General features: G+C 31.9%; 1 protein-coding gene across 1 annotated transcript; it reads left to right on the top strand.

Annotated features, from left to right (window-relative positions):
- Positions 1 to 13884: 13884 nt before the first annotated feature.
- On the top strand, positions 13885 to 15630 carry LOC124375101 (piggyBac transposable element-derived protein 4-like; the record flags this gene model as incomplete). The annotated part of the gene is made up of 2 exons (XM_046833214.1): positions 13885 to 14029; positions 14866 to 15630. Coding segments are annotated over exons 1-2 (910 nt in total), but the record flags the coding sequence as incomplete, so codon positions are not given.
- Between the last annotated feature and the right edge of the window lie 4932 nt (positions 15631 to 20562).

Below are 20562 nucleotides of genomic sequence, written 5' to 3'. Positions count from 1 at the left end.
ACACAATTGACAGGAAGCCTGCTATCGCTAACCACTAATGTTGCCATTCAGAATGTACTGTAAACAGTCCATATGCAGTTTATTACTGCAGCAGCAGGCTGTGTGAGGATTCTGATGGTAATTTTCAGTATAAAATAGATCTCATCCGTAATCTTATTAGAAATGTTATCAAACATTACAATTAATTATGTGAAGTATTATTATACATAGAAAACCTATCAATTTAAACAGTATACAAGGTGAGTCAACTGAGATATGATAAACATATATTAAAATGATAATAAGAGCGATAACAAAGAAACTTAATTAATATAAAGGGACAGTATTTAATTATTGTTACATCAAATCCAAGTAACAAGGTGTGATAAAAACTGGGAAGTTCCGGGCTCTAATATCAAGATTTTCAAATTTTCAAAACATAATATACATAAACATATGGGCACGCTGTTTTAAAGAAGGGTCTAGTTGACATGAAGGTTTTGGGTGAATTTAGTTTACATTAATGTTCAATTATTTGCAAAAATAAACAGGCCAAGATACCATTTTTATACAACCACGAATTTTATACACAAATTTTAAAACTAAAATAATGAAACCAGAAAGGTGTTCAATTTGTGAATAAATTTCCTTCCAAAATTAGCATGTTAACATGAATATAATTAACACATTTAACTATCCCCGACATAAATCTTTAATAAGTTATAGTGGCCAAAAATCAAAAGATTTTAAATTGAAGGGTACGTAATGTTGTATATCATTTTAAACGTTTTCCAAATAGTATTTTTTACAATTTTAACCATCTTGTGTCTATCACTTACGGTTTTTTAAATAACTATACAAATGTTTTTTAATGTTCAAGATTAAAATAAAATATAATACATAAATACTGACGTAGATTATAATTCAATGTATATTGAATTACTAGCTCAAAACTTAATATCTGTGACACATGGTATGGGAGTTTTATAAAAATAGAAAGAACTTTGTGGAGTTTTAAAAAGGTGGCCAAACATAACATAATATTTCAGGATATAAATAACTCCTATTGTCTATGCTTTTTGTACAGACTCGTAATTTTCGTATTGTCACCTTATATGGACTTCGCCCTGTATAAACTTAAGAAGGAAGTAAATATAGCAGTACTCTAAAATATATATCATAAAAATTATAGCATTATTCTTATTGGAAGATTTTAAAACTATTGCCGGTACCAACGTTCAGTGATCAAACCAACTTTAATGCTAATGTTTTCAATTATAAATTATCTTATAGTTTTACACCCAACTAGAGGGTAGACCGGTGTTAACCGGTATTGATATGTGTATTGGTATTTATAAATTTATATATAATATATATATATATATATATATTTATATATATATAAATACATATATATATGTATTAATGTTATGTTATGAACTCCACATTATAGGGTTTATCTTTATGTTAGAATAATAAAAATGACAAAATCTATACTGTTAATCAAAATTATTTTCAATACAAAAAAGGACTTTTACAAACAAGAAGATGGGTTGTTGGCAATGGGATCTCCTCTTTCAGACCTTCTTGCAAATATATATATGCAACATTTAGAAAACAACAAAATAATGAGTGTTACTAATCCATTTAAAGATAAAATAATTTACTGGTTTAGATATGTTGATGATATCTTATGTTCTTTTCAAAGGAGATGAGAAGCAAGCAGACCAGTTTTTTAACATTCCTCAATTCTATATCCCCAACAATTAAGTTTTCAAAAGAAATCCAAAAAGTCAAAATTAACTTTCTTGATATAAGCATTTCTAATCTTAATGGAAACCACTCATTTGAAACTTATAGAAAAAACAACCCAAACAGATCTTCTAATACCATCAACCTCTAACCATCCATGGAAACACAAATTAGCAGCATTTCACTCAATGATTAAACAGAATGATAAATATTACCAATGAGTGATGAAAATAAATAAAAACTAAAGAAATGAAAATCATAAAATATCTAGCTGTCAAAAATTGGATATCAACCCCATATTGTAGACAAAAATGATTCAGAAGAAAACAAGAAAAAATCAATAAAACCAACACAATACGGCCTAATCCTAATAATAATGAAATTCAGAAATATATATGTATACCTTTCAATACTAAAATCAACAAAGTTTGTTCGAAAAACCTTTCAAAAATTCAAAATTTTCCATCAGTTTACAAAACAAGAAATAACACGTTTAAACTAATTGAAAACAAAGTAAGCCAAAAAGATGACAAACAAGATTTATACAAACAATGTGGAGGTATACAAAATTAACTGTAGTGACTGTGAAAGCTATTATATTGGACAAACTGGCAAAAATTTTAATAAAAGGTTTAAAGAACATATACAAGCTTTGAAAACAAATAACACATGTCTACAATAAAATCAAATTTCGCTGAACCATTTATTAGAAACTGGACATAACTACAAAAATATTGAAAATAACATGGAAATTTTGGATATCGAAAGGAAAGGAAAAAAATTAAACACGAAAGAGAAGAATTACATATTTATCTAAATTATAACAAAGATCCTCACAACATATTAAATAGCAATTTAAAAAATAAAACAAATCCTATCTTTGAAAAAATATTAAAACACAGAATCTTAATCAAATCAAAATTAACAACTGTGTCTTATAAGTTTTAAACATCTGTTTTAAATAGTCAACAGGTGTATATTTATTTGTTTTGTTTATTATTTATAATTAGAGGTTAATGTTCACACTGAAGATGGTTTATACCGAAACACGTGTCTGAAAATAAAAGAAATTTAAAAGGGTTTTATTTTACGATTTATTATTCTAATATATGTATTAATATATATTGATAAATTGATATTGATCAATGTAGGTAGACTTTTAAATTTGAAGTAGATTGTTAATTTGAATATTTCTCCGCTTATCAATATTAGATTTGTGCTCTTATCAATTTAAATATTCATACACAAACTAGGAATGCGTAAATTTGACTTGTGTGAGACCAGAAGTACTGTCTCGTTCTGTTTCTAAGGCTAGTATGTAATTCTATCACAAGTATCGGAGGTAGCACCTAAAGTATTTCAACATGTGTTGTTGTGCACTTTTAATTGAGAACGTAGCATTCCTTCAGGTGACCCTGTGACCGCAATAATTCACTGTATAAAAATTCCATCCGAGCAACTTATCTGCTTCTCCTACACTAGCCCAAGAGGTTCAGTATTTTTAACCAGATTGTCATTAAAACCCCTCAAAAACTCCAATTGTTAGATAGAAATGTTCCAATTGTTAGAAAATGTATTGTTTGGTAGCAAGTTAATCAATCAGTCTTTTTAACTAATCTATTTTATCACAACGAAAAGGTGAGTGGTTTAGAGCAAAGCGATAATCGTATTGGTAGGTTTACTAACTTTAAGTTAAAATAAAAATTTCATAAATTCCAAAAACTCATTTGTTTTTAACTCAATATAAAAGCTTAAAAACAAATCAAATATAAAATATAACCGAGTACCAGGCCAAGGTTTTGAAATCGACTTCTTCGATGTTAAAGTTGAAAATACATTATTGACATATCTAAATACAGATATCCAATAACAGATTCATTGTTCATCTTATCACGCTAAAAGATGTGCTGTATTGGGGGATTATCGTCTGATGTTGTGAATATTGTGACAACTAGGCTGTGAGAGCATGAAAGTCACGTCGCTCTCTAAGAGTGTTTCTATGTTGAAACTTTGAGTCTATGTGACCTAATAATTATGTTGCTAAGAGATAAGGGATCCGAATGCAAACACAATTTTATAAAATTATATCACACATTGCTATAAATTTGCAGTTTTTTAAATTAAATGCATGCTTACAACACTGTGTCGCTAACTCCATTAAAATAAGATATCCACCGCTAGAGCAAGACGTTACAGAAAAATATGAGTACCATCTGTTTTAACTACGTAATTATATAATCGGTTCATCAATTTTATATAAAGAAAAGGATCACTGAAGTAGCCACCAATGACTAATTCCGACCCTTACTTAAGAGTATTGAGTTTTGTTTACTGAATCAGATGTTGTATTTTCAAAGTAAAGTTTTTAACTTTTTTCATCAAAGAGTCAACAACTTCTTTCATTACTTTTCGCTTCTGTTTCAGAATTTATTTTCTTTTCTCGCGTAGATACACATTTAATTTAAAAGTAATTATAACTCATCCGTTTGTATAGAGCCTTCTACGGAGATTTCTAGATGGTAACATAGCGGTTCATAAATAAATGAATATATGTATATAGCGCATTCATAATACAGTATTTATAATCTTACCATTTTATGTAAACCATAAGAAAAATCATTTTGTGGTTTTTATCCATGATATTTAAAGGTAAAAATATTATGTTCCAGCACATATTATTTCTATGAAGAATATTACGTTCCTTGCCATATCATAGTAGCGTTGGCAACTGGTTGGTCAACGTGATAATACAAATACATGTCTCACAAAGGTAAGAACGCAATACTGGCTGAACAGACCTCATTAATGAATACATTTTTTCCGGAGACTACATTCCAGGACTGTTGGATCAAAGAATTAAATGTGCTATGTAAAAGAACTAATTGTTTCACGTCGTATTTAAATTAGATGGTGGCCGTTTGACCTAATAATTAGAATTTTGGACTATTCAAATATTTAGTACAAAATAGCTTTTTTCTATTTTCATAATCATCTAGGTAAGGAATGAATTACGTTCAATCTTTTTCTATTATAGACGGGACATTATTTAAGAGAATTATTATCTTCTTATATGCTTGTAAGTATAACAGAATTATTACTATAGGCTAAAAAGGATGTTTGCCTGATCAGATTTTAGGCACTCTCTCCAAGTTTTCTTATAACATCGTTTGACTGAAATGGCTCTCCAAAGGTTGGCAAAAATATTTCGAAATATTAATTATTCAACAAATTAGCAATGTTACTACATTCAAACAAATATTGTGTTGATTACAGTAAATAAAAATCCTATTAACCACTGATTGAATGTATTCAGACGGGAAATAAGCTGCAAGCTAGGATATAAGTTTGTAGCCTTATTGTATAGGCAGTGGTGTAATACTCCATTCTAATCGATTTGGTGTTGCCTTGTGTTTATGTTGTTTTGAAACCCTCTTAATGTGGCCTTTTAGACTAGAAAACAGTTCTGTATGGCTTCTTAAGCACGGTGCCCACTGCGACCGGCCAGGCCCAGCCCAGCTTTTTATACTCTGTCAAAATGCATACGATCAGGGCTGGGCTGGGCCGGTCGCAGTTGGTGGGTGTCCATTTGATTGCGTGTATTTCGACTTCACAAAAAGGCCTTAAAGTATTGCCATAGTATTATCACTACTAATCAATACTATCACTACCAAACAATATTATCAATTCACTACTAATCAATATTATATAAAAATCAACATTATAATAATCGTGCATTACTTCGCGTGAAAATATGTCTTCTAATCGCGTACAGCTCTATACCAGTTTGAGTCTCACTTCTTTTCTGCTATGTAAAGTCAACTCCTGGGTTCTCTGCGGCAGCTCTACAATATTCTAGCCATATAGCTAGAGGTGAATTCGAAGTTTTGGCGTTACATGATAAAAAGTATTTCTCAAAGGACTTATTATTATTTACTGAATTCATTCATAACTTCATTGTAAAAACTATCTAATTGTATTTTACAGGTCTGTGGAAAATTGTTCTCTGACAAAAAATGATGGTGCTAGTTTGACGATCCTCGCCGACTTTATAATACTTACTAGTTATTAACTAACCTGTGATAAAGTTTATAGCTTAGGAGCGTATTTGAACTGCATGAGCAGACAACTTGGATTTTCGTCAAATACACTTTGTGACGAGGGATGAAATTGCGTGTAATGACCAGATGACCCGGCGGAGCAGTGACAGTGGAATCAGCAGTTGATGTGACTTCGATCAGTGACCTGGCCGAGAGCCCTGCTGTTGCCCAGGAAACTGCGTAAATGTCAGGAGATTGAAGTCTAGGCATTCTTGTTGAAGATAGTTGTGTAATCATAGTAGTAACGTGAGAACGTTCCAATTGAGCAGTAGATTGTGAGAATGTGGAGTACTGAAATGTTGTGGAATCCAATTATTATCAAGAAACTCATAAAGATATATATATATATATATATATATATATATATATATATCATAACATTAACATAATCCGGCCTATCCGTCATTCCCGTTCTATTTTCCCTTCTTTTACCTGTGACCTTCTGTAATCCGGAATTACCCAGGCCGTAGTAGGGTGATGCGTGTGGCATGTAAATTAATATTCTTGTGATGACATTTTCCAAAGTGGAATATTCCTCGTAACCTAAAATCGACCGTTAAAACACATAAATAATTGATAAATGAATAAAGAAAAGCAGATAAAAAAACTGAAAGACGCCTCTTTAAGTGTCTGTATATGGATAGGTCGCTGATTCGACACATATTTCCATGTCTAACGGTTTAAGTGTATTAAGATAAGAAAAAACATGACCTGAGGAAAGTTTAGTTTTATATTTTTAACCCTTTTGATGCCTTTCAATTCCGAGCTCCTCCACTAGTGTGGTTTATAACCACATTTATTAGTAAAGGAAATTTCACTATCGGTTTCAAGAAAAATAAATACCGTGTTTACACAATGCAAACACTATAAATGCTCTTAGCTCCTGGATTATCATTTACAAACCCAAACTTAGTTACAAAATAAACCAATACCTTATACGTATATACCAATAAACATTATATAGGTATATAAGGACTCCACAGAAAATTAATAAACACTGCAAAACATCCAAAAAAATTTATTACGTTGTGTTATTATGTTACATGATAAAATTACATGAATATAGTCGGTTTACAAAATAGTTTACAATGCAATGCTCTCATTACATTCATACATACATACCCAAGACAAACATACGAGTATAAATGATCGGATTTTATTTTTAACCTTCAATTTTGGCATGTTTACCCTCAATCAACACCATATTTGGACCAAGGTAAACCTATACAATTTCCTAACAAGCCTTTAGAGATTTTCGTAGAGATTTAAGATTAAGATTTAAGAGATTTAAGCTTTTAGAGATTATCGTACGAACGGATAGCTAGACAGAAAAACGGAAATAAAACTATACGATTTTAAGAATACCCTGTCGGGTCTTTATTAAAAAAGTATACTATCTACTACATGTTAAAACATAAAAAAAATGGGGAATTATGGATCACTCAGTAAATATAATAGTTATATTCTTTGCACTATCAAGTTAAGTAGTAGTTTGGAAAATACTCCTATTTTCAACTAAAACTTTGCTTTTATAATTTTTTCACTTTATAAACCGGTACAAAGTCCCTGAGGCGCTGTGTATATTATGTATTGCCCAGCGTAAGAAATGTATTTGTTTTAATTGCAAAAGCCCAATAATACGAGTAGTTAAGTCTACTCACAATCGTTGTTATTCTGTTAAAATCCTCTCATTATTCAAGTACTACTCCTTACACACCAGTAATTTTACAGTACTATACTATAACGGTGTATATATTTTAACTGTGGTTATACTTTACTAATACAATATGACTATAAAGTATAGCTAATCAAATGAGAAATTTTTTCATTAGAATTATAGGTAGTTCTGATAGTCTTTAGTCTTTGTGCATTTACCAATAGTTTTTATTTGTCGACAGTAGCTAACGTGTTAAGTATTATTGCATTAAATAACTTGTTTTTTATTGCCTAATATGAAAAAGGCTACTTTTATTGAACAATAATTATGTATATATTTTTTGGGCAATTTATACACTATATTTGCCTTTATTTTACTAAACTGTATATACTACATTAATTCTATATCTCTTTCTGCGGCCTAGTGCCTACAATACGATTCCTTACTGGATTAAAATATTCACGTACAGTGACATACCAATGAACCATTGTTTCACGAATCAGCTGTTTACTGTACACTCACCAACCAATCACAACAGTTGACTTATCAATTGCCCACCTTGCAAGCGACGGCACGCTTGCTCATTATACTCTCGGTCCCGCCTGGGGCACTTATGTACTCTCTAGCCACTGCTTACCATACTTACTCTCTCCCCCATGTGTTACTCTCTCATTTAAATATTAGTTTATCTCTATTGGTTGTACATTTACATTAACATTAAAGTCAGTGCTCTGGATTGGCAATCTCTACCAGAACGTCTCTGCTCCCGGACACCCGCGTCTACCGTGCTCTACAGGACTGGCCACAGTGTTATGAAACTATTCGCTTGCGGTCGTATTGTGCGTGAGTGAATCCGTGAAGGACATCTTCCGTCTTCACGCCTGCCTACAAGACAGCAGCCTATTTCCACACTTACTGATCACAACCTGGCCCTCAACAACAGCAGTCTACGGTTAGGTACCTCTCATGAAAACAAAGGTAAACTGTTTATTTTCTGCACTTTATTTGAATATGCACTGTTCATAAACTCATTATGTGTAACCTGGTGAACTCTTGTTAAAATCATTGTATTCGGCGTCTTCACTGCCTAGTGTGAAGTGGTCCTTCTTAATCGAGCCTCTAAAATATTATCTCACGGTTCTCATAACCAAAATTCATTCTTTTCATAACGAATACACAAATATATTTTCAGTGTTATTAGTATTATTATTATTACACCGTAATGCATACTAAAATTGGTAATGTAAAAATTTATCTTAAAATAAAATTATGAACTGGTTTGGTTATTACTGAATTTATAACATTTGCACGTAATAATTTTCCGTTTATATTTAACTCGACTACTCGGATATTAGTCGGTGTTTTACGATGTTTTTAAAATATTTCAACTGGATTGAATTTGTATTATTTTTTACCTAGTATAATATAGAATACTACGGTAAAACAGTTATAACTGAACACCTCCATTTTTGTATATAGAAAGCTTAGGTACCCGTTCCGGTACAGATAAGATGATGTCCGTTGTAGGCCTGTATGTTGCTCTGCCTCAGCCACATAGCCGAAATCCCGCAAGCTGTGTACGTAAGTAAAAATTTTGCGTAAAATAATTTACATGAAGCCATTAAAGTTTTGCAAATACTATAATTTACGTATTGTACAGTAAATTATAAAAATAATTCGGTTATTACTGTTTTACGATTAAATCCAGCATGAAGTTGTACATGCTTAAACCCTTCTTGTAAAGCAGTGTTAATCTTATTAATTAATGTCTTGGCTTAAAGCTAACTAGGTGGTAACTGTTTCAGGAACGTCTGTGGCATAATTCGTGGTCGTCAAGTTTCATGGTAATCATCGTTACTTTGTGGAGCCAAGAGTTGTGGTCACCACTAGGTGTGTTATTCTTATTGGGTAAATTATTTGGGAACTTTGCGTTGTCGTAAAGGAAGTTTTCAAAGCTATAGTACAATGTTTCGTAAGATTATGCAAGTTTAATGTCAGTAACTTTCAGTATTTTTTATCAGACTGTAATAACAAATAAGTACTATAAGACCTATAAAGCTAAGATTTATTTATTGACAGACTGCTCGTGTATGAACTAGTCATAATGAATCAAATGTATTGCATGTCTGTCAGTTGTTTATTTATGCCTAGTAGCTTATTGTGTTTAGCATATTGTATTTGGCATATTGTATTGTTTGCATGTAGCCTACATAATTTTCTTGGCTTCTCTCCTGTTGCATGAGTATGATTCACTTAAGATGAAGTTTTGTTTTGTTTTGATTGTATATATTGCCATCTTGTGGAAACATGATCTATTATTATATATTACTTGTAAAAATGGTGACAACCGTGTATAAATAAATAAATAAATAAATAAATAAATTAGTGTACACCGCTTTGTTTTATGGTATAGTATTTTTGAAAGCTAAGAAGTAGCATGTTAAATTTTACACATTTTAATGTAATTTGTTCTTTTTAATACTCCCTTGGAAACTACTGAGAATATTTTAATACTTTCACTAATCAATACTTACATGCATTGCTCTTTTAATAACAGTTATAATACTATATATTACTTGATTATTAATCATATATAAATATTTATTTTATTTAACTATTATTTTTGTGCTATTTATAATTTTGTAATATTTATTGTTTAATAGAATACGCATCAAATTTGTCATTTCAACAGTTCTAAATCAAAGTCATGTCATGAGACCCCACGAAACATCCATTATAACTGGACATGTACTCGCTGTCACCGGAAGTAGCACGTACTCGCGGGAGAGGACGTGGAGAGCTGGACGCGAAGCATCACAATGTAAAGCTATATCTTGCTTTTCTCTTACACGTTCACTACCTAACATCCATTATAACTGAACGTGTACTCGCTGTCACCGGAAGTAGCACGTACTCGCGGGAGAGGACGTGGAGAGCTGTAAGAGAAGCATCACAATATAAAGCAACACCTTGCGTTTCTCTCTGACAAGGTAGCTCATCGTATTTGTATCCATTGTATTAAATTTTACCCAAACAACGATGACTTAGCCATTTAAATTTATATTTTGTAACATTTATTTTTATTATATCTTCTAACCTTTTTTCGTTTCTTACTATGTGTTTCATTACTTTACTATACCAATTTATATACAATTACATCAAATCCAATTTGGTTCAAATGCATGGATTTACAAAGCCTGTTTGGTAACTATGTAGAAAATACTTATGGTCCTTAATATTGACCTTCACTGAAATTTATCTGTATAAACATTCTATATCTGGTTTATAGTTTATTAAAAATAAGGTACATTACAATTTTATTCAAAACCCATGAGTACCTTACATTTTCAGAAGACTTGCGGAGAAGTGGTGTATCTATGGAGCTATGCTAGTTGGCACCAAAGAGACTTTACGGATTAACATTGCGCTCTGTTACACTTTCGTACGGATTTCGTTAAAACTCAATCGAGTCATGAATAAAGTTAATACTCCTAGGTTTCTAAAAGCTCCAGGATAGTTTTAGAAACATGATTTGGTCTATGGAGCTCTTACTCTTTAACTCTTAGATTGTTGAACAGCTATCCTAAGATAATAATCAATATACAATCGCGGAAAATATGTTATCGCTCCCAAAGCAACTACTTCCGGCAATTATAATCTACTTCACGTTTAAGTTATTTCGGGTATCTTTATTAAATTTATTACTTACTGTTATTTTGAGTGTAATAAAGTTTGAGGTTTACTATCTTTGAATATTAAAATAAAAATGTTGTGAATAAATACTGGTCAAGGAAGCAGGATTTTTCCGGATATTTGCCATCGTTCAGGGAAACAAGAAATCAGTAACACTACGTTTGTAACCTAGTAATTAACCTTGTAATTATGTATTATGTTAGTTCTTTACCTGAAGAAGAGATCAGATTGCAGATCTCGAAACGTAGTGTTATTGATTTCTTGTTTCACTGAACGATGGCAAATGTCCGGAAAAATCCTGTTTCCTTCACAATCCTTCCATCGTAAAAAATAACCTTCAAACAAATACTGGTCATTAGTTAATTTGAAGCATTGTTCTACATGGTAAGCAAATTTGCATAACGTACAACGTTATAGCCCCAAAACTCTAGATTCGGATATGACATGCGCCATTTTAATATGAGAAATTTTCATAACAATTGTTATGTTTCTGATCAAAGTAATTTGGCAAGTAATACAATTGTTGAATCAACCCACTTAAATTATTTACTTGAGAAACTAATATTGAAGCAGCTATTAAACATCCAAAACAGAATTTTTGACAATACTAACAAATTGTGAAAGTACATTTATATAAGCAACATTTAATTTACAGTTTACAACCGAATATAAACCATTTATTTCTAAATATTAAAAAAATAATACATCAGATTAACAGACTATATTTGGAGGGCGAGGTAACGGGAATAGCCTCACTAACGGACACTTGCAACTCACTTCCATCACGATGTGTCAGTTTACTTCCGGCATGTAGTGAGCAGTTCCTGCGGCAACGTACCAGTTTCCGATGTGATCAATGCAGTGTTATTTTAGGCTTTACTTTATTATCGTGTTCACGTTGTTTAAAATACTTCAACATGTATATACATTAATTTAATTTACATTCTTCTGATGAGAAATATAATGGCCAATTACTGTTCCATATTCTAACAAGAGTACACTCTAAATACGTATATTCTACTAGACACTAAAAAAGGAGTAGAACAACCTACTCTTAAATAGCATAAAGGGAAGTTTGTAATTATAGCTATTTGCTTAGTATTCGCATTGTATGGACATTCTTAGAGGCCCTGGTTAACATATAGGCCTATTCTTATTTCGACAATTAAGGGTCTCTTGTCATTGATACTTTAGGTTATATTAACATTCAGATAGAAAACATCGAGTTAGTTACAATAGAGACGGAACACTCGTAGATGAAGTACTAAATTGAAGTATCAGAACATTACCTGAATAATAAACTGGTGTATCATACTATGCAATTAGTTAAATTTAATTGATAGAATAAGATGTTTAACCAAAAAATGAAAATATTGTTATTCGAGACTAAAACTATTGGAAAATTTAAAAAAAGTAGTTATTTGGAGAAAAATTTAAATTTCAGAAAGGTTTGTAATAAAGATTGCCTACAAATACAAGCAATCAAGCATTATATTTTACCATCTGTTGATCTGTAATACTGTTGATATATCTGTTTTTCGATTTCAAGAACCAGAAAAACAACAATAACCACCAAAATAATGATGTAGGAAAGTATAGTTGTTCTTGAAATTTGATTATGATTTGATATTGATTTACCAAACAAAAAACTAAGTTATTCATGTTTATGATATAGTAACTTTTAGTCCTTATTGCAATATACCCAACTTTAATTATGTTAAACATTACCACAGAACGCATGCTCTTAACTAGCATTAAAAGAAAGTTAGTAATTATAGCTACTTGCGTTGTATTCGCATGGTATGGAAATTCTTAGACACCCTGGTTAACATATAGGCCTATTCCTACTTCTACAATTCCTGCGGGCTACGCCCCACTGCTCTTAAAAACTCCCTTATCACTGCCTTTCAGTTATATTTCTGCACTTAGCTTAATCCGCAGATAGTAAATGTGTGTAGTAAATGATTGTAAATCACCTGTTGAAATAAAGTAAAATAAGTACATAATTTACAAACGTTTAAGTAGGTGATTGTAAATGTTTCTTTTTTCTAAATCACTTTCACTTTACAAACGTCTCGTTACGTACAGAGACTTTTTTGTCTGGGTATTTTTTTATTGGGATTTCAATTAACCACAGTAAAATGCCATAATTTATTACACGATACGTGTGTTATCTGGAAAGCTAAGTACTTTGACTTAAAAAACTAAGTCGATTTAAGTTTTATTTTATTGGAATTAAACAATTTTAGAGATCCTTAACCCCTTAACCGCCACGACCGAGATATCTCGTGCAATAATTCTGTTCAAGCAATCGCCACGACCAAGATATCTCGTGCAGTACGCGTGTTGTGAGCAACCGCCTTGGGCAAGTTATCTCGTTTTAACATAATCAGCTGTTTTGTTTACTCGTTATCAGCTGTATCCGAGTTGTTTATGCTATATATTTGGCTGCACTGGTGTCTTGGAATATTGTCGACTCAGTTAGTGCTGTATTCTGGTGGATATTTCCGAAACTACTTGTACTGCACGTGCTCAGCTTTACCAAAAGTGTCAGTAGTTCGACTGTGTCCGGGTAGTGTTATTTGTTCGTGTTTGTAATACGAGTCCGTAATTTTACATTGTGCTCGTGTTATATTATTTGTTTATGATTATTATGCACTGTGGCCTCTTTATCTTGATAGTAGTGTTTTGTGACTGTATTATATAATGGCTGACGATGAGTTGTTACACTTACTGGAACTGCCAAGTTCAGAGTTTGGTCCTATGAATGACGATTTATCCGATGACGGCGGATGGATGAGTGATGTGTCGATTGACGACCGTGCTGATTTGGAAACATTCACAGAGCTAAGTAACGTTGTTTTATTCATATAATCACAATGAGAGTCGGGGGTCAGACATAGATGATCCTTGGGTCCCTGAAGTTCCTGAGGTCCCTGCGACTGGTTCCAATAGATCTAAACGAGCTAGAAAAACGAAAGAACCTAAACAGAAAATCTTCAAACCAAAGAAGAAAATGAAAACTAAAACTAAAAACAAAAAAATCTAAGAAACCAAGATATCCTCATGTATGGAATGACACAAATTTTGTTCCAGTAAATCATCCCTATAACGAAACAAATAGTGGAGTAGTTGGTAGAGACTTGTATCCTGATCCTTATCGTGAGATAGATGTTTTGATAAAATGTTCCCTACTGAAACCTTAGAATTTATTGTTGCACAAACGAATAGGCATTACAAATTTGTTGTTGCATCCCAGGCCCTAACACCTAAATCAAGGCTTCAACAATGGCAACCATGACTGTAAGGGAGTTGAACGTTTTTTTGCTATATCGATGCTAATGGTACACAATAAAAAAAATGTTATTGGAAAATTATTAGTCTACCGATAAACTGCAGCAAAATTACATCCCAAACATCATGTCAAGAAACAGATATTGCACAATATTGCGACTATTACACTTTAGTGACAACTCTCAGCCGAATCTTTATGGTAAATTCACCAAAGTAAAGGAACTAGTTGACATGTTTAGAAACCTTTTTCACAGAACTTCATCCCTTTTCGCAATCTATGTATTGACGAGAGTCTGCTATTGTTCAAGGGTAGATTAGCCTTCAAACAGTTTATTCCATCCAAAAGAAGTAGGTTCGGGATAAAGACCTATGTTTTATGTGTTTGTGAAACAGGGTATATGCTTGATCTGATTGTTTTCACTGGCAAAGAAAGCGAGATACTCGAAACAGAAAATCTAGGTTTATCGGGTGCAATTATCACGACACTGCTCGCCCCTTACTTGAACAAAGGCCATTGTTTGTATGTTGACAGTTGGTATAGTAGCCCTGATCTGTTTATGATTTTGCATTTGAACAAGACCAATGCTTGTGGCACTGTCAGATGGGAGAGATTAGGCATGCCTGAATTCCGGAAAGAGTTACAAGTTGGCGAACGGGAGGTTGTCAATGACGGAAGAAGCATGGTTGTGAGATGGATTGATAAAAGGGAAGTTATGATGATCACAACAGAACATGACGATAAAATAGTAGAAACCGGAAAAGTAAATTACATGACAAAAGAAAAGATTATGAAACCCAAGTGTATCCAAGAATATAACTACAACATGGGCGCCGTGGACCGAACGGATATGATGCTTAGTAATGTCTCATTTATAAGGCGTACCCAAAAATGGTACAAAAAACTGTTTTTACATTTCCTGGATCTGGCAATACTCAATTCCCATGCAGTATACCTAACTGTAAGTGGCAAAAAACCGACACTGTCAGAATTCCATCTAGAGCTAATTCGCCAATTTTTAGAAGAAAACATGGCAACTCAGAGCCACAGTCAGAAAACAGGCGGTCGTCCTTCCCCCGGTGAACCACCACTGAGATTGACCCAGCGTCATTTTCCTACATGTATTCCGTCAACAGACGGAAAAAAGGAGTACCCCACACGTCAGTGCCATGTTTGCCGTCACACAACGCGACGTGAACTAGGCCAGGCGAGAGTCCCGTCATATGTGTGAAGACTGCGGAGTATCTTTGTGTGTGGTGCCGTGCTTCAGGGAGTATCATACTCTGAAGCACTTCTAGAACGCGAAAAGTAACTTTTGTAAATAGTGTATATAATATTCCAATTTTTACCTCGTTGAAACATGCATATACATCACGAGAAACCTGAATAAAGCAAGTAAGTAAATTTGTTTAGTATGTTTTTTAATAATGATTAATTAATTATTAATATTTTTTAATTCATTAATTATTTATGCATATATACATATATATTATAACTATGGTGTTTATAACCATTTGCATAGATTTAAAAAATCCGGTTTAAATTAAGTTTTCCCCAAACGAAAAAACCGGCAAAAATGTGCAAGGATTTGCAAAAATACCCGGCGCTGAGCCGACGGCGAACGTTATAATCGGCGCGCCACAGGACCGAAGCGCGCCAACTTAGGCGGCGGTTAAGGGGTTAAAAACAGTTTCATTCTCTGACTTCAGGGCCACATCTTTAAATTAAAATGTAAAATGGGTATAATGTAAGATATTTTAATATGTTTTTAGGATTGTTTGTAATCCCATTTAAAAACAACACGCTCATAATGTCCCTGTTTTGTACATTTCAATGCGTGCGAAGCCGCATGTAACCGTTAGTATTTAAAAACTTTTCCTAAAACTATATTCTTTTGGAGTTTATACTTTCGAAAATCATAAAAATAATACATTTTAATTTTAACGAACCTATTTATTTAAGTGTTAAATAGTTAAGTAATTAATTTGGAGTTGGCACTGCTCAGCCGACATATTGTCTTTTAATCTTTTAACCAGCTAATAGGTTTTTTACAAGAGTTAACAGGTTTCGAAAATTTATTGTGTAAATTCTTTATAATAAGATTACATGTTATTAGAAATGGAAACTTATTATGTGTGCTCCAATTTTAGTAGTTTCTTATATGTTAAATTTGATATATTTATAAATTATTCAACATACATTTAGCAAGTAATATTGTTCATTTTGAAAACAAAACTTATATTACATTTTACCAGCTTCTTCTTATTGGAAACTAAATGCTTAATATATAATCAAACACTCCAATAAATGAAAGATTTTTATTTTGTGAGGCCTTTCGTGCTCAAAGAACACATCGTCAGACCCACATAACTGAAATAAAAGTAAATTAATAATAAAAACAATTTAGATTTAAATAAAAACATATGTCTTGAAAAATACAAAGAGATAAGATTTTAAAGGCCAGGAAGCATGTCTACTGTATATATAAAAATTAATATTTAATTAGATTAAAGGCAGTAACGGTGAATTTTGTAGAGGTAAAGTTGTAAAGTCCTCTATCAAACTAAATGCAAAGAACCTGAAAAATGGATATCTGTGTCTTACAACAATTTAACTACAGAAATTGCTAAAAGTTTTAAAACACATGCCAGTATTAATGTATCCTCAAATTCCAAAATAAAACTAAAAAACATATTAGGAAATCCAAAGAATAAAATAGACGATGAAGAAAAATCTGGAATCTATCAAATTAATTGTGACAACTGTGATTTAAAATATATTGGCCAAACAAAAAGGAAAATAAAAAAGAGAGTAAAGGAACATAAAGCATGTCTGAAGTATCAGCAAGAGGAAAGATCAGGCCATGGCGAAACATGCACTCCATACTGGACATTGCTTTTCACAAGTCAAATTATTAAAAGAAATCAATGACAACAAATTCCTCGATGCTTACGAAACTATTTTTATGCAGAAGAACCAAAATTATTTAGTAAATAATGAACCTGGACCTCTACAAAATTCACCGTTACTGCCTTTAATCTAATTAAATATTAATTTTTATATATACAGTAGACATGCTTCCTGGCCTTTAAAATCTTATCTCTTTGTATTTTTCAAGACATATGTTTTTATTTAAATCTAAATTGTTTTTATTATTAATTTACTTTTATTTCAGTTATGTGGGTCTGACGATGTGTTCTTTGAGCACGAAAGGCCTCACAAAATAAAAATCTTTCATTTATTGGAGTGTTTGATTATATATTAAGCAAAACTTATATTATATAAATATTTAATATCTTTATATATTTTCTCTGTTAGAGATAGCAGGATGGTAATGGCAGGATGAATAAATAAAATATAACAACAATGTATGATTTTGTTTACTGTGTAAATAAGTTTGATATGCCATAACTACCGTCCTTAAGCGTCACGTTGAGGGAGAAACAAAGCCTTAGAGTGTAGACAGCTCGCAGCCAACGGCGGCACAGGTCCGTGGGGAAATGGCGTGGAAACACGATTTTACTTTCACCTCATTTATTAGCTCTCAGCCTTTCACACAGCCTCTTTAAGATTTAGTTAATTTGCTGTGGAATTACAACAGTTCATTACCTTTTAATTCCTGTGGTACGAAATATCAGTGAACACCTATACTTGTAAATCCATGTATAAAACAGGTAATATAACGAGACGCTGTCAAAACCTTACCAAATACGTACATGTACGAAGATCGTATAAAAATCACATTAGGCTTCTAAGGTTATGCAGTAAATATACCCAAGATATGACATAAATATTTTCTCTTTACATACCAGACTTAATATATTGTACCATAGAGTTGAGCAGACAGTAAGATGCTTTGTTTACAATTATAATTGACAATCGATGGTTGATTTAAAACGACATCAGTTTTTCGTAACGTACTTTTTGTACCACAATACGATGGTAAATGTTCGAAATCCTTCTATACAAGCAGTCTAAAATTATTATAATTCCCATAGTTTAAGTTGCAAATAACTTAAAATATAAATATCAAATCTAACTCAGTCATGTAGAAGGTATATTTTATAAGAAGATGTATCTAAAATTATAAAATTGTAAGTTTTATAATTAGTTTTTAAGTTTAACTTGTACAACACTAATCGTATGATAATACTTATAGTCGTAATGAACGTGCACTCATAAAAATGTTAATTTGGTTGGCATCACTTACATAATACTTTCAAAAATCTAGAAACTCTATGGTAGATTTATAAAATGTGGATTTTTTGAATGCAACAAATTAGAAATAAAATGTCCAATTCGATCTTAGTAATGGTCTAAAACATAAAAGTTTAGAAAACATATGAGATATATAAGAAAAACATGTAGTTACAAAAGTTCATGTAAATTATTTTATATAATTTGAAGACGTTGCTAGGTATTTAAACTATAGACTACACTTTTCAATTTATCTTTCACTGTTAATGTCATACTTGACAACGTTTCAAGTTGCTTAACTACGACGATAAAAGATCTACAACCAAAATTACTGTAGCTACAAGCCTCCATTTTCCTAGCTCGGAGATAGAGGCATGGTTAGGCAAGACCTACCTGTATCTAAGTCGTGGGAAAAGATCCTGTGGGAAAAGTCCCACAATATCTTTGAGGAACAAAAGGTAGAATCCTAAATTTGCTTGTAGGCAGTGCATGGATGTCAGATATTTGAGATTGAGAAAGACGTGGACATAATATAGTTGTGTATTTCTATGTAGTCAGCATAGCTCTGGCAACTATATGGAGGTTGATGATAACATATGGCTGACCGTTAGGAAGGTTAGGCTATAAAAATGTAATTGTTTTGTTCTAAAATTTTTGTTCTATTAATTTAAATGGCTTTTCAAGAAATAACTTTATTTTTACTACCGATTTTGCTAACATACAGCAAAATGAGTTATAACATACATCTTATGAGTTATAACAGCTCAATTTTAGTGGGTGTTATTAAAAACATGTATAAACCACATAAACAAAAACGAGCTCTCTTAATTATATATACAAACTGGAAACACGATACACAAGGATGGATGAGTCGTATTCAGCAATATTCAAACGTGTGTTGGTATTCATGTATACAAGATAATCGGAGTAGAGCGAACCCACGTTGGTTGACCTACTGTGTTGTTTTACCTGTATATATTTTACATGGGTACATACTAATATGTGCTATATGTGTACTTTGATTGAGAGACATCATCCGTTTTACTATTGAGGATGAAATTTTGTATGTTGGTGTTCGTACTTATTACAAATAAAATAAACTATAATTATTAGAGCTACACATTACACTGTTTTTAGTGTTACTAGAAACGAGGTGGGTGTTGAAACAAATAAAAATACCTCTTATATTCTATTTCTGGCGCGAAGGACATTTTTTTATAACCTATATTAAACCTATCAGTAATAGACTAGGAACAGTTGTCAAAGTAACTTACGTGGAGGGTGAACTTTTAGGAATTACTCGACGTATACCTTTACATCGTGAGAGAAAAATTAAAGGGAACCTATGATTACATACTTTTTAGGTCTAAAGTATTTTTACATGTTATTTAAGGAATATTTTTTTTATTTCATAACCATAATTTGCTTTCAGTACTTATCTAAACATAAAAATAACGAAACACGGAACCAAGGAAAATAGAGATCATTAAATAATCCGCATTTTACACTCAACTCACTAACTCGAATCCACTCAACTAATGTTTGGGCAGAACATATACGTACCATTAAACATACACAATTACTTGCAAAGTTAATAATGCCAAATACAACCACCATTTCATGAAAGCTTAAAATTTCCTTATCTATATAATTATGAAGAGTGAAATACAACATCTTACTGTATATTTGTGTAAGTACCATGTCCCTCAAGAGTTTGGTTAGTCAGTGTTGTTTAATCATAGTTTAAACTTTCATGGCTACTCCAAGGATACTTAATTGGTAAAACTATGTGCTAGTAGTAAAAATATATATTATTATATTGTTTGAACATATTAATTAGTGCTATTACGACAAGGTATTTTTTACTTAAATAGGTAATCTGGTCATTAGAGTGT

Source organism: Homalodisca vitripennis, unplaced genomic scaffold (assembly GCF_021130785.1).
Source record: "Homalodisca vitripennis isolate AUS2020 unplaced genomic scaffold, UT_GWSS_2.1 ScUCBcl_13212;HRSCAF=23328, whole genome shotgun sequence".
NCBI lineage: Eukaryota > Metazoa > Arthropoda > Insecta > Hemiptera > Cicadellidae > Homalodisca > Homalodisca vitripennis.
Note: the sequence above shows the minus strand (reverse complement) of the source record. Positions and strands in the feature narration are given on the sequence as shown.